This window comes from Armigeres subalbatus, chromosome 3, assembly GCF_024139115.2.
Source record: "Armigeres subalbatus isolate Guangzhou_Male chromosome 3, GZ_Asu_2, whole genome shotgun sequence".
Taxonomy (NCBI): Eukaryota; Metazoa; Arthropoda; class Insecta; order Diptera; family Culicidae; genus Armigeres; species Armigeres subalbatus.
Window position 1 is genome coordinate 199,448,146 of NC_085141.1, and position 12,394 is coordinate 199,460,539.

At 48.0% G+C, this 12,394-nt stretch overlaps 1 protein-coding gene across 4 annotated transcripts in view; it reads right to left on the minus strand.

Annotated features, from left to right (window-relative positions):
* Positions 1 to 456: 456 nt before the first annotated feature.
* Positions 457 to 12,394, minus strand: part of LOC134225992 (unconventional myosin-XVIIIa) — a 543,965-nt gene continuing 532,027 nt past the window's right edge. For all 4 annotated transcript variants that reach the window (XM_062706483.1, XM_062706482.1, XM_062706484.1 and 1 more), the window contains one exon: positions 457 to 607. In XM_062706483.1, the coding sequence (XP_062562467.1) occupies positions 574 to 607 (34 nt within the window). In that variant the 3' untranslated portion in view covers positions 457 to 573. The remainder of the gene's footprint in view (positions 608 to 12,394) is intronic.

The window sequence follows — 12,394 nt, forward strand, 5'->3', positions numbered from 1 at the left end:
AAAAAAATCCATGGTAACGGTTACTATTTTGTAGACTACGCCATGTTTTTAAACCAACCACAAATTTTCAGTTAAATTAACCACGCATTCGGACAAATTCACCACTGATTCAGTTCATGTAACAACATTCCACCAGGACCACAGTTGATTTCTACTACGCGCATGGTAATATCAAACGGGTTTGTTGTCTGCTGAAAATCGTCGGTGCGTATTCTTAAATTAACCCTCGGAATGGTAGTTTCGACCACAACATTTTTTTGGAATTCAACACTGGTTTGATTGACACCCGTAAAAGAATTTTGAGAATTGATTTTTTTGTTGGGGTGTAGAACCATTGAGTTGAACTTTTGTGGTAGTTAGAAGATTTCCGGTTTGAAACTTTTAGTGCCCATGATTTATTGATTTTGTTAATGGAATGTGACATACACTTACAGAATTAAATAACAACAATTATATTTTGAAATATGTATATATTAATTTACCTTATATTTATTCAAATTACTTTATGATTAGCGCCTCAGTAGATCAGATTAAAACTATTCATTCTAATCTTTTTCACTTCAACATTTATTATTATGTTATCGCTTGGGTTGGTAATGAAGGAGATCTGAAAAGAGAAGTGAATATATAACACTTTTTCAAATTTTTTGATGGGCCGCTTTTTTATTCAGTTCTATTTGGTGCTCTGATGCTCTGCTCTGCTCTGCTTCCAGCCAAATCGGTCAACGTTTGTGTGGTGCTAAACTAGCGTTTCAAGTTTACATGGAAAAATGTATGCAGAAACATCGAAAAACAGTGATTTATAGTTAGGTACAATTTACGATGAAGAACTATGATACTCATTCAGTTCTTGTAAAATTAAATACAGAATGTTATGCTGAAAACCGCGAGAATATTAGAGTTCATTGAGCAAAGATATTTGCATTCTACTGGAGTGTTGTATAGGTGAATTTATTTCTTTTCAAAGGTAAAAGAAACGAAATTTGCTCGAACCCCACTGCATAGAAATGCCAATAACTTTGCCGGGCAAACACTAATCTTTTCGCGGTTTTCAGCATAACATTCTATATTATTTTTTTTAGGATCTGAATGAGTATCATAGTTCTTCATCGTAAATTGTACCTAATTGTAAATATGCATACATTTTTCCATAAAAACTTCCAACGAGTTTAGCACCGCCCAAACACAGAGACACAAACGTCTCACTTAGAACAAAATGCAATCAAAATCATCGTCACGGAAACATTATCGCCCAATTCTAAATTCACTGTGTTTGTATAAGCGGCAACCAGATGGCGGTAGTGCATAAACGTCAAACACAAGCGAAATCGATGGAAGCGCCATCAGTGCCCGATTGACCACCTACAAATTGAATTCACCGTGAAGGTGAACGATGGAACATGTGTTGAGTGAGACGTCTGTTTCTCTGTGCCCCAAACGTTGACCGATTTGGCTGAAAATTTGTCTAGAGTATAAGGGCATCAAATAGAACCCATGACGGAGCATATTTTGGCCGTCCTAAAAGTCGTCAAAACTGGCTTTGTGGCCATGTGGTTAACGACGTGCTATGGCGTTTGGGATCGATGCCCTGCTCTTTTCGGGATACATTAGGTGTTGTGTCCTGTCCGTTGTTTCATGCTAGGTGTGGTTATGTGTATATTTATTTATGAGTGTTATTTTTGAGTACCTCATCTGTACTGTTGTTGTCTATGGTGCAAGGGCAAATGTCATAATAAAGGCTAGTACGCTGCTGAAAAGTACTGCGCAAATAGATAGGACACGGAATGGTTACGGAATGATTCGGCTACTGAAATTCCGGAAGCAGTACAGAGCTGAAAAGTACAGATAATTTCGTAACGCTCATAACGCCTGCTGCGTGCGTACCATTATTCCGTAAGGTAAAAGTGACATTTCTTCCATACTAAATCGGCTGTCAAATTTAACGTGATAATTTGATCAAATTTTCCATAAACCCATTCCGTATTAAGAGCAGCGTACTAGGCTTTATCAGGATTTAGTTTAGCTTATTATTACAAAAAAATATAGGGATTTTCAGGGGCAAGCAATATTTTTTATCCCGAATCCCGGGATACACTCAAACCAAACTGCTGATATATTTTATGTGCACAAAGCGCATAGATTATAAGATGGGCCAAGAATTTTCATTCTATGTGCGGCTAATAAAAAATATGAATTGTATTTATAAAGTATATTATGCCTAAAATAGATTTGAAGTGTACCAATATAAAAAGCATTACCACCTCACAATATTTTTATTGTCGCAAAATAAACAATGTTTGGGTGCGAGCGACAGTCTTTAACGTCTTGAAGAATCATAAATTCAACAAAATTGGAACTGTGGAGCACAAGCGAAACTAATCGAGGTAATTATTATGTTTTATTATTACATCCATTATTCAACTTTCCGTTAGCGGCCATTCAGAAACCACGTGGTCAAATTTTTGAAGATTTTCAACCCCCCTCCCCCCATGTGGTTTATCGTGGTCATTTGCCAGACCCCCCCCCCCTTATGATCACGTGTTTTTTTTTCAAGCACAACAAAAATAAAAAAAACCTTATATAACTAAAACATATGGTTAATCCGATCAATTTTGAAGATGGACAATTTCAACTGATTCAAAATCAAACTAAACCCAGCATAGAAATTATAAATTTTTATGAATTCGGACATTTTGATGATGTTATCATCTGTCATAAGACGAGTTTATACAATCCCATTGAATTCCACCACTTTATTGTATCTTGACAGATAAGTATTCCGACCTCAACAGTCGAGTCAAGTACGAGACACTGAAGACGGCCTTACTGTTGAGGTCGATATACGTATCTGTCAAGATACAATTAAGTGGTGGAATTCAATGGGATTGTATAAACTCGTCTTATGACAGGTGAAAACATTCCACTAAAAAGCTCAAAATAATTTTCTTATCAAGATGTTATCATGTTGTAATGTGTATCAGGTATTAGGATATCTGGAACGCGCACACACTTATATAACTAAAACATATGGTTAATCCGATCAATTTTGAAGATGGACAATTTCAACTGATTCAAAATCAAACTAAACCCAGCATAGAAATTATAAATTTTTATGAATTCGGACATTTTGATGATGTTATCATGTTGTAATGTGTATCAGGCAGTGGCGCCGGGAGTGGGTGGGACAGGTAGGACATGTCCTACGCATGGATTTTTCCGGGTAGGACAGTCAAAGCATTGTCCTACCCATAATTATGGTAAGAACATATGAAGTCATTCGATGGTAAGAAATTTTGTGTTAGCAGAAGGTTATTTTAAAGTTTAACAGAGTCCAAACATCATAGATGTTTTAAAGATACTAGAGAAAAAGACTGATTGTTCTTTAGGACTTCAGGCACTAAAGCGCTCATAGATGTCTAAACTTTACTTCTTAGACTATAAACGTTTTACAGAGGTAAAATAGAAGTTGTAGAAATCTGCGAATATTTTTTTAGAAGTTATGATAAAGCACGATTATTAGAAGCCCACGGAAAAATTTTTCCTTAATAGATCTATTGAATTTGAGAAACCAGAAACATACCGAAGTCCGCTCTAAATCTGATCCGTGAGGGATTCCGAGCTCCCAAAACAGATTCTTTGGCAATCATGCGATTTTTGATAGTTTAATTTAGATCCATAACATTTTTTATAATAGGAAGTCCTAGCAGTTAGCAATAATTAATTAAAACCATTGAGTATTTTTTCAAATTTCTGTGACCCATGACTTCTTTTTGAAGCTCATAAGGAGATATTCGATAATCGATAATGGAAAAGCAATATTTGTCCTAAAAATCGAGGAAATTTTCTCAAATTATATAAATATTCTGTACGTAAGAACTTTTCAAGTCCTGATTATTTTTAAAATTGATTAAATGACAAACATAACTTTTCCATAACGAAATGGATTTCATATCAACATAGAAAAGTTATGCTTTCAGTGGTAGTATTAAGTATTATGTATTAGAATGTGCATCGATTTCTCATTACCAGAATTGTTGCCCAATCCGTAGACAAGCTCAGTGGTCTAGTGGCTATCATTTCTGCCTATGAGCAGGAGGTCATGGGTTCGATCACAGCCTTTACCTTTTCCTATCCTTAGTTTTTTTTGTGTTTCACGTTTTACCAAAACTATTCCTACCGTTATACCACACTAACTGTTCCATAACCTCCCATGGCACCGATGAGAAGACGTAGCTCCTTTCTAAGTATAGATGTCCCAATTAATAATTCTTTTCCCTCCACCATTCACAAGAACGTGACTAGGACAGATCTCGACTGTGCCTTGCTTCCACCTTAGAGATAGTGATTAGTCTAAAAGCATTATTTGTGTAGACGGATGGAAGTGATGCTACTTTCATACAATAGTCTACCCAAGTAACATTTTTAATTTAATAACGATCTTCAAAACCATAATTTGCTTTCCATGACCTTCATAAAACCAGCATAAAACCAAAATGTTACTGGAGTAGGTATGTAATACCTGCGAATTTATATGAATCGCTTAATGTTACCGCTAATACCAGACTGTAGCCCAGACTGTAGGCATTTCCATTTGTCCTACCCACGACTCGGAACGTGGATGCGCCTCTGGTATCAGGTATTAGGATATCTGGAACGCGCACACTTTCGATGCATCAGGAGGATACAAACAAATGTGGACTCACGAATATGTTATATAAATTTCGAGAAAAAAATTATAATGATTTAGAAATTTCCCAAATAGCCCTATTTTTTAAATATTTTTTAAAAATTTCTATATTAGTGATTTTTGCCTTTCTCGTATACTAAGTATACGGTAAAGGCTATATGATCGCTCCAAAAACAAACTTTTTATAGAAGGCCCGGAGACCCATAGTGTTATATACCAATCGACTCAGTTCGACGAATCGAGGTGATGTCTGTGCTTTTTTTTTCTTCCTAAACAATGGAGGGGGAATCTGCTCAACAGACATCCTGGGTTGACCAGGAAGTGCGGGGTTAGGGATCACCGAGGGAGGCACGACTACATTCCCGACCCGCTAAACCGTTTCCATGGGGGCAGCAGGGACCATGTCCAAGGGCTTGACGACCCCTCCCCAGCTGTCTGTGAGTCAGGGAGGACTGTTTAGGGCATGGTGGGATTTAGCAGTGGCTCTGCTAAAATCCCTCCCAAAAACCACAAGTGCCCGTAAGCAGACTCTATCAAAGCGACTGTGTGCCGCTTCAAAAGCACAAGCCCAGGGAGTGCCACTGGCACATCAGGGTTGATATCAGTAAGACCCTGATTATGGCATACTGGTTGCGTGTACTGGTTTCGTATTTGGATATTGTTATATTGTGAAGTGAGGGCTGGCAGTCTGACATTCTACTCTCTTAGTAGGGTCGGGTGACACTGACTCGAAACGGCGAGTGGGCTAATGGCTAGGCTGTCTTCCGTCCCATAAAACCGTGGCGGGCCTTGTAGCACGCTGCCCAATCCTGCCATCCAGTTTTGCCTACTGGGTGGGAGTAGGCTCAGATGCCCTTTCCTGACTTGCGCTGATCTGGCTCTGAACACGCAAGTGTCAACCTTCGCATGGCTCTCCTGCTTGCCGCAAGGCAGGCATAGATAACCATGGTCACTAAAGGCGACTACTCCAGTAGGATTCGGCGGCAGCCGCAAGGGGGACCCATAAGCAATGAGTATTGAACGAAATCAATCTTTGGAGTTGGAGGTGACGGACCCCTTTGCCAAAAGGGGTCTAGCGAGGTCCCCTATTAAAGAGGGGGCAAGTGGAGTGACGGCTGCTGCTATTGGCAGTACCGAAGAGTCTCCAGTGGTGGTGGGGAGTAGCCCTGCCTGCACGCCTGACGAGCCACTACCAGGGATACGGGTGGTGGGCGAGCAACTCGATGAGATCATCGAGTTCGTAAGCGGCAGGCAGAACACCAACAAGGAGCTTAAGCAGAGCCTGTTGGTGCTCCGGCGAGCTGTTCGTGTCGCAAGACAAGAACAGGTCGCTTATATCAGGCGTGTAGCGGAAGTAGAGAGGGTAGCCAAAGGTACGCAGACCAAGGCCCTCTCCTCCCCTAGCGGTGTTACTGCGGCGAAAGAGGCGACCGCCCTTACGGCCAGTGAGGGCAAGAAAACGCCAAGTAAGAAGCGACCCAAACGCGCTGCCATTAAGGCGAAGCGTCGCCTGGAGCACCGGAGCCTGAAGGGCGTATGCCCAAGAAGGCGAAAGGCACTAGACAGGCACAAGTTGCTGAGCCACAAGCTGGCCCCAGCCAGCCATCGGTACCCGCCGAAGGGGATGCGAATCCTTGGCAACTGGTCAGTAGGGGCGGAAGTCGAACACCCTCGACCAATGAAGAAAGTGAGAGACAGAGGCGAGGCCTTGTTGGTGAAAACCGACAAGGACAAATACGCCGATGTCCTTAAATTGCTGCGAGCGGCCGATAGCCTATCGGCCCTGGGCCAGGACGTGCGCAGCGTTAGACGTACCAAGAACGGTGAAATGATCTTGGTACTGAAGCGTGGCGCGCAATCCAGCGGGTGGCTTACAAAAAGCTTGCCCAGGAGGGCTTGGGTGAGGGCGCGCAGGTCAGGTCGTTGGGTGCGGAAGTGACCCTCCAGTGTAAGCAGCAGGATGAGGTCACGACCGCGGAAGACGTCGTCTCTGCCGTCAAAGAGCAGTGCGGCACAGAGGTTGAGCGGTCCTCTGTACGTCTAAGAGGGTGATTCTTTGGTACGCAGGTAGCCTATCTCAGACTACCGGTGGCTGACGCCAAAAAGGTCATCGAGAAAGGGAAGCTGAAGATCGGCTGGTCAGTATGCCCAGTAAGCGTGCTCCAGCCACCTTCAGTGGACAGGTGCTACCGGTGCCTTGAGTCCGGGCACAAGTCTTATGACTGCAAGGGCCCAGACCGAAGCAAAATGTGTCGTCGCTGCGGCGAGGAGGGACACAAAGCACAGGAATGCGACAAGGTACCTAGGTGCCTTATTTGCGCCAGTAAGAAGCAGGCCCGGAACCATGCTATGGGCGGGCCTGCGTGTCCCTTCGGAGAAGCCAATCGGAAAAAGCCGTGCAAGTAACACAGCTGAATCTGAATCACTGTGCACCTGCCCAGCAGCTGCTGTGGCAGGCGGTCTCGGAGTCGAGGATCGATGTCGCCCTCCTGTCCGACCCGTACAACGTCCCTGCCGGCAATGGCAACTGGGTGGCGGACGGGTCTAGGTCGGCGGCAATCTGCACAACGGGAAGGTACCCCGTTCAAGAGGTTGTACACTCCTCCGCGGAGGGTGTCGCGATAGCCAAGATCAATGGGGTGTTCTATTGTAGCTGCTACGCCCCACCAAGGTGGCCAATGGAACAGTTCAACCAGATGATCGACAGGCTATCGGCCGACCTAGTAGGTCGGAGCCCCTTCGTTATAGCGGTAGACTTCAATGCTTGGGCAGTGGAATGGGGCAGCCGCTGCACCAATCAGAGGGGACAAGCGTTACTCGAGGCACTTGCAAAACTCGACGCAGTGCTTGTCAATGACGGAGCCAGTAGCACATTCCGTAGGAATGGGGCCGAGTCATGGATAGATGTAACGTTTGTCAGCCCCAGTCTGGTCTCGACCTGATTGGAGGGTAGACGAGGGCTACACCCATAGTGATCACCTGGCAATTCGCTTCAAGATCAACTATGGTGTGCCGCGTCCGAGGGCGGGTGATCCTTGTCCGTGGGTGGAAGACGAATCACTTCGACAGCGAAGTTTTCACCGCGGCCCTGGGACTGGAGGCCAACACCGACAGTCTAAGTGGGGATGCGCTGGTAGCTGTCCTATCACGCGCGTGCGACGCTACTATGCCGAGGAAAACCCTACCAAGACGCCCGGTATACTGGTGGAGTGCCGAAATTGCTGCCTTACGATCAGCCTGCCCTCAGGCCAGACGTAGGACGCAACGAGCTCGCACCGAGGAGGAACCAGCGGTCCGCCGGGCAGTGTTTCGTTGCGAGACTGGCCCTTAACAAGGCCATCAAGAGCAGCAAGAGAGTGTGCTTCGACAACCTGTGCGAGGGTGCCAATGCGAATCCGTGGGGTGACGCCTATAGGATCGTGATGGCCAAGACCAAAGGGGGCTCTTCACCCCCCGAACGGTCACCGGACCGGTTGGCGAGGATTATCGAAGTACTCTTCCCGCAAGTCCCGCAAGGGTCAATCCTGGGCCCGGTACTATGGAACCTGATGTATGACGGGGTTCTGAAGCTAAAGTTCCCTCCTGGTGTGAAGATCGTCGGCTTTGCTGACGATGTAACCCTAGAGGTCTACGGGGAGTCAATCTCCGAAGTAGAGCTAACCGCAGAACACGCGATCAGCACTGTGGCGGACTGGATGAGTGCGAGAGGCCTTGAGCTCGCTCAACATAAGACGGAGGTGGTTATCGTCAGCAACCGTAAGTCGGCACAACATGCAGTTGTACACGTGGGAGACGTCGCGATCACTTCAAAGCGGAGTCTGAAGATTCTTGTGGTCATCATAGACGACAAGCTTACCTTCGGTAGCCATGTCGAATATGCGTGCAAGAAGGCTTCGACTGCTGTGGCGGCATTATCGAGGATGATGTCCAACAGCTCCAAGGTGTGCGCCAGTAGACGTAGGCTACTGGCAGGCGTTGCCGCATCTATTCTTAGGTACGGCGGCCCGTCCTGGGCAAAAGCACTGGGGGTAACCAGTTACCTGCAGAAACTGGAGAGCACCTACCGCTTGATGTGTCTCAGGGTGATATCGGCCTACCGCACGGTATCGCGCGACGCATCCTGCGTGATAGCGAGTATGATGCCAGTCGGGCTGGTCATCCGGGAGGACGAGGAGTGTTTTGACCTACGTGGCACCAGAGGAGCCCGCGAGCGTACCAGGGTGACTTCGGTTGCCAGATGGCAGCGCGAGTGGGATAACTCCTCGAAAGGTAGGTGGACCCACCGGCTGATTCCCTAACATATCAAGCTGGGTGGGGAGACCCCATGGGAGGTTCACTTCCATCTGACACAATTCCTGTCAGGCCATGGCTGTTTCCGACAATACCACCACAGGTTTGGGCACGCGGAGGTCTCCGTCTGCCCTGACTGCCCAGGTGTTGACGAAACTGCAGAGCACATACTGTTCGTATGTCCTCGTTTCGACGTCGAAAGAAGAGCAATGCTAGACGTTTGCGGCCGGGACACAACTCCGGATAATCTTATCCAAAGGATGTGTCAAGCGGTGGAGAAGTGGAACGCAGTCTCGACTGCAACCACTCAGATTGCCTGCAGCTTGCAGAGAATCTGAGCGCCGAGCAACAATCGACAAGCATGACTAACTTGTGATTGGTGTTAGAGCGAAAGTGCTGAACGCGAAGAAGTGTGTGAATGGTCTGCCCATGCAGAGGTAATTGCGCAGCGGGTGGCAACCGAGATCGTCACCTCGAAGCATGGCAGAAGGGTGAATGAATAGGTGTATGTATGGACTGCACACGCCGCGCTGGGAATAGCGCAGGAATGTTGGTTCCTACGACTACTGATACCCGCGGCGTGGCAGAGGAGTGTGGGTGAGCATCCAAGTTAGTCTCACATGGTACGAAAGGAATGAGTTGAGTCGTGTTGAGCTAGTCTCATATGGCATGAACGAGGTGAGTCAGACTCACATGGTATGTCAGAAGTGGGAACCTAAGCGAAGAGTCCCACAAGGGATGCCAGAGGGAGTGTTAGGTCGAATGACTCGAGTAGTATGTGTCAGCGCGAACTGAATGAAAGAGGTGAGCAGTCTCACATGGTACGATAAAGGTGGGCATACAAGTTAGTCCCACACGGCATGAGAAGGGTGGGCCCAAAAGTTAGTCCCGCACGGCATGAGAAGGGTGGGCACACAAGTCAGACCCATAGGAGCGTTAGCGTGTGTGCAAGCATGGAGTGCATGAGCATGAATCAAGGGTTTGGGTGGGCATACAAGTTAGACCCACATGGCATGAGAAGGGTGGGCACACAAGTTAGACCCGCACGGCATGACAGAGGTGCAACAGAGTATGTAGGGTGTGTTTGAGGGTGCGATAGAGCGAGCACCCAAGTCAGTCTCGCACGGGACGGGTGCCTGTGTGAGCGAGAACGAGCGAGTACGTTTAGTACTGCCATCCCCAGAAGTAGTACTGGGAGGTAGTTCCTGGGGAAACGATGGTGGAGCCAAGGGAGTTTAGTCGGTATTACCGGTATGGTCGAGTTCGACACTCCAGTACACTTCCGTGTGGTAGTTTGGCAACTACAATGCACGTGTACTGGGTTAGTGTGTAAATGCATTCTCCCTTGTAAAAAAAAAAACCGTTTCCATTGTTGCCAAGCCCATCGTCCCTTCGGTACAACCAGAAAGTAATGCTTCAAAGGGGGGCAAGTGCACAACGCACCCTCGAGGTTAGCTGCGTGTCCTTGCAGCACCGAACATCGTAACTCGCTTTTCTAGAAGAACACCATGGTATCGTGCCAGCGCGTTGCCGGCTTTCCAGGTGGCCTTACCACGCCTTATGTCCACGGAAGGTGGGAAGGGTCGAATTCGCGCCTGCTTCCCTCTGCACGATTGGTATCAAGAATGATGATGCCGCGTGCACCCCAAATTGACCTTTCTGCGATAGGGCCTATTCGCCAGCACACAGAGGGACTTGCCGACGCGAGGCCTACGCCTGCCCCAGCCTTGACGAGGACCCCTTTCCGTCCTCGGGCTCGGAACCCGCCCGGTTGACCGACGCCGCGAAAGCGACGATACCATGTTGTTCTTTGCGCGGCCACTTGTTCGATAAAAGGATCCAGTTCGACCACAGAGCATGACCACCGGTATGACCCATGAAGCCGGCTCCCTTGCACCACCTCTTATTTGCGCCTGAACTAGCCATCCTTGAGTCCACGCGCCACCTTCTGTGTAGCACCGAGACGATTTGGGCGATAGCCGATAAAACGGCGTTCCAGCCAACTTCATCTTCACACATCCTCCGAACTAGGTTGTCCGGAGTAGTGTCCAGACCACATGTGGCAAGCATGTGGTTACGCATTGCGCGAAAACGTGAGCACAAGAACAACACGTGTTCCGCCGTTTCCTCTAAACCTGCGCACACCAAACACTCAAGCGAGGCCGAGCAAGCCAGCTGCGTTACCTGCACTTTGATTTTTGCAGCACGCTTAAACGCCGGGCACATCGAACCCCCATGGGTGCTTGCTGTTCACAGCTTTGCTGGAACAAATTAAACAATTGGGAGGGTTCGTGCAGCATTGTGCCTTATGTCCCTCAATCCGTAGCGTCGGCAGAGATTGCTTCTGTCAGGGCCTTTGCAGTCCCATTGCTTGTGCCCCGGTTCCAGGCACTTGAAGCAAACTTCGGGTTGCTCGTATATGCGCGCAGGGCATACCGACCATCCCACCTTGACGTCCCCTAACTTGACTACCTTGGAGGCGTCCGCTGCAGATAGCCGAACCAATGCTACCTGCGTCCCTGCCGGACCTTTCCGTAGCCGAACGGCTGCGGTGGTCGTCTCCACTTCACACTGTCGCCGCAGTGCCGTGACGAGCTCTTCGACTTCAGTGATCTCGTCCAGGTCTTTAACCCTTAGATTCACCTCCGTCGTGAGTGCCCTCACCTTGACCGTCTCGCATAGGACCTCCTCCGCCAACTTCTTGTAGGCGGCGCCCTTTTGCGAGACGCCCCGCAGCTCGAGTATCATCTCGCCCATCCGGGTACGTCTTATTCGACGTACGTCGGCGCCGAGTTCACCGAGCTTGACGTCACTCCTCATCGCCTTCAAAACATCCGAGTACTTAGCCTCATCCGCCGTGATGACTAGGCATCGCCCTGGAGCGATTGGCGCCTACCCTAGACTTTCTTGCTACCCTCATTCGCCTGGGCCTTCTTTTCGGCCCTTGACGTCTTCGGTTTCCTCTTGTTCTTGACCAGGGTCCAGGAGGCGTCATTCCCCTCTATTTCCTGGTCTGGTGCGGCTGAGAACTTTCAGCCTGCCGTAACTCCCTTACCACCGTCTTGTTTGAGTGGACGGACCTTTCCAGGTCCTTCCTCCCCGGTTTTGGAGGTACCTGACCGGGGTTCAGCTTCTCAGCCCCACTACCCTTGTTCGGGGTAGTAACCTCCGCGTTTTGGAGCGGCCCCAGGAGCTCATCCCCTGGAGACTGTCTCCCTGTTTTTGTGTCTGCTCCGTTGGAGCAGTCACCCTGACGTACCCGCAAATACTTGAGCCTCAGTCTGGGTAGACTTTGGCACTACCGTCTTCGCTGGCACGCCTTCGGTCGATTCGACCTTGCCTGAGTCCGCGAATCCTTGGGCCTCAGTCTGGGTAGACCTCGACTCCACCGATTTCACGGGTTTACACTTGGCCGTC